The 1,478-nt window shown below is 37.5% G+C and overlaps 1 protein-coding gene across 1 annotated transcript in view; it reads left to right on the top strand.

Moving 5' to 3' along the window:
• Positions 1 to 431, top strand: part of LOC104706735 (membrane protein of ER body 2-like) — a 4,347-nt gene extending 3,916 nt beyond the window's left edge. The window contains exon 7 of the mRNA XM_010422949.1: positions 7 to 431. Coding sequence (XP_010421251.1) covers positions 7 to 234 — 228 coding nt within the window. The 3' untranslated portion in view covers positions 235 to 431. The remainder of the gene's footprint in view (positions 1 to 6) is intronic.

Raw genomic sequence — 1,478 nt, 5'->3', positions numbered from 1 at the left:
ATCAAGGTCTATGTCCGAAAACCGCCAAACTCACGTGAATCGATTAAAGCTTATCTCAAATCTGCGGTTTATTATACGTCTATTGTGGTTGCCTCTTCCGGAATATCATACGTTGTCGGAGATATCATGGGAGAGTATATCGGGAAGCTCAGTTGGATTAGTTTAGACCAGGTTAATATAACTTCACCACTTGATGGAATTAAACCGGAAGAGTACCGGTTTACTTCCTTTTAATGTAAGAACCGGTCAGACCACTATCGTATATTTTTGTTCTAATCACTTCCTAAATCTCTTTTCCTTTCTTCTGGTACATGCAAAGTGAACATTTTTTTTGGGTAGGAGAAACGAGACAAATGTATGTCTCTCCATATGCAAAGTGAACTTTGTAAAGAGTTAAATGTTAAAATCAATTAAGTAATGCTTTATTTGGAATAAAAGGTACTTTGAGTTTTTTTTTTCTCTTTGATATTGGATTATCTCTTTGAGTTTAGTTACTATGTGTAACCGAGTGATTTGACAAGTTTATATTGTTAGCCATATTGATTAGTATAAAATCATAGACCTGCCGGTTTCAACTTCCCCCTTAATAGATAGATAGTTGTAAACTTGTAATTGTAAACCATATAGCACAACTTTAAAATACTTGTTTGCAAACCAGTTTAGTTACTTAAAAACTTTTGGTTCCATTGGTTAACAACTGGATTCCAAACCACATACACACAGTCCACATATATCATGTCAGTAATAAAGAACGATTACACTCCCAATATTTACTCAAAAACAAATACTCCAACCGGCCACGATACCATGAATCCATTTAGCCACCCTCCTGGTTTCATGGACCTGTTAAATAGTCAAGGAGAAACCCACACCAATCCTTATGATATTGATTCACCAAATATTGAACTTGGTGAATCACAAGTTCCGGCGTTTAGCACTCAATGTTCAGATGCACAACATGAAGACCGTAGATCAAGAAATAAATGGGCACCAGCAGATGATATTCTTCTCATTAGTGCATGGCTAAACACGAGCAAGGATCCCATAGTCAGTAATGAGCAAAAACGTGCATCTTTTTGGAAACGAATTGCAGATTATTTCAATGAAAATCTGAAGGATGCACGACAAAGGAGAGAAGTCAGTCATTGTAAGTAGAGGTGGGGAAAGATAAATGATATAGTGTGCAAGTTTGTTGGATGCTATGAGGCTGCGACAAAGGAAAAATCAAGTGGCCAAAATGAGAATGATGTTATGAAGCTAGCAAACGATATATATTATAATGATTACAATTTGAAGTTCACATTGGAGCACGCTTGGCGAGAGCTAAGACATGATCAGAAATGGTGTTCACCTTCTACTACTAACCGGACTGGCACGGCTAAAAGAAGAAAGGTTGGGGATGGCTCTGGACAGTCTTCAAACTCCGAACCAATGACTCGTCCACCTGGTGTTAAATCTTGCAAGGGAAAGTCGAAGAA

Source organism: Camelina sativa, chromosome 8 (assembly GCF_000633955.1).
Source record: "Camelina sativa cultivar DH55 chromosome 8, Cs, whole genome shotgun sequence".
In the NCBI taxonomy this organism is placed as follows: Eukaryota; Viridiplantae; Streptophyta; class Magnoliopsida; order Brassicales; family Brassicaceae; genus Camelina; species Camelina sativa.
This window is presented reverse-complemented; position numbering and strand designations above follow the sequence as displayed.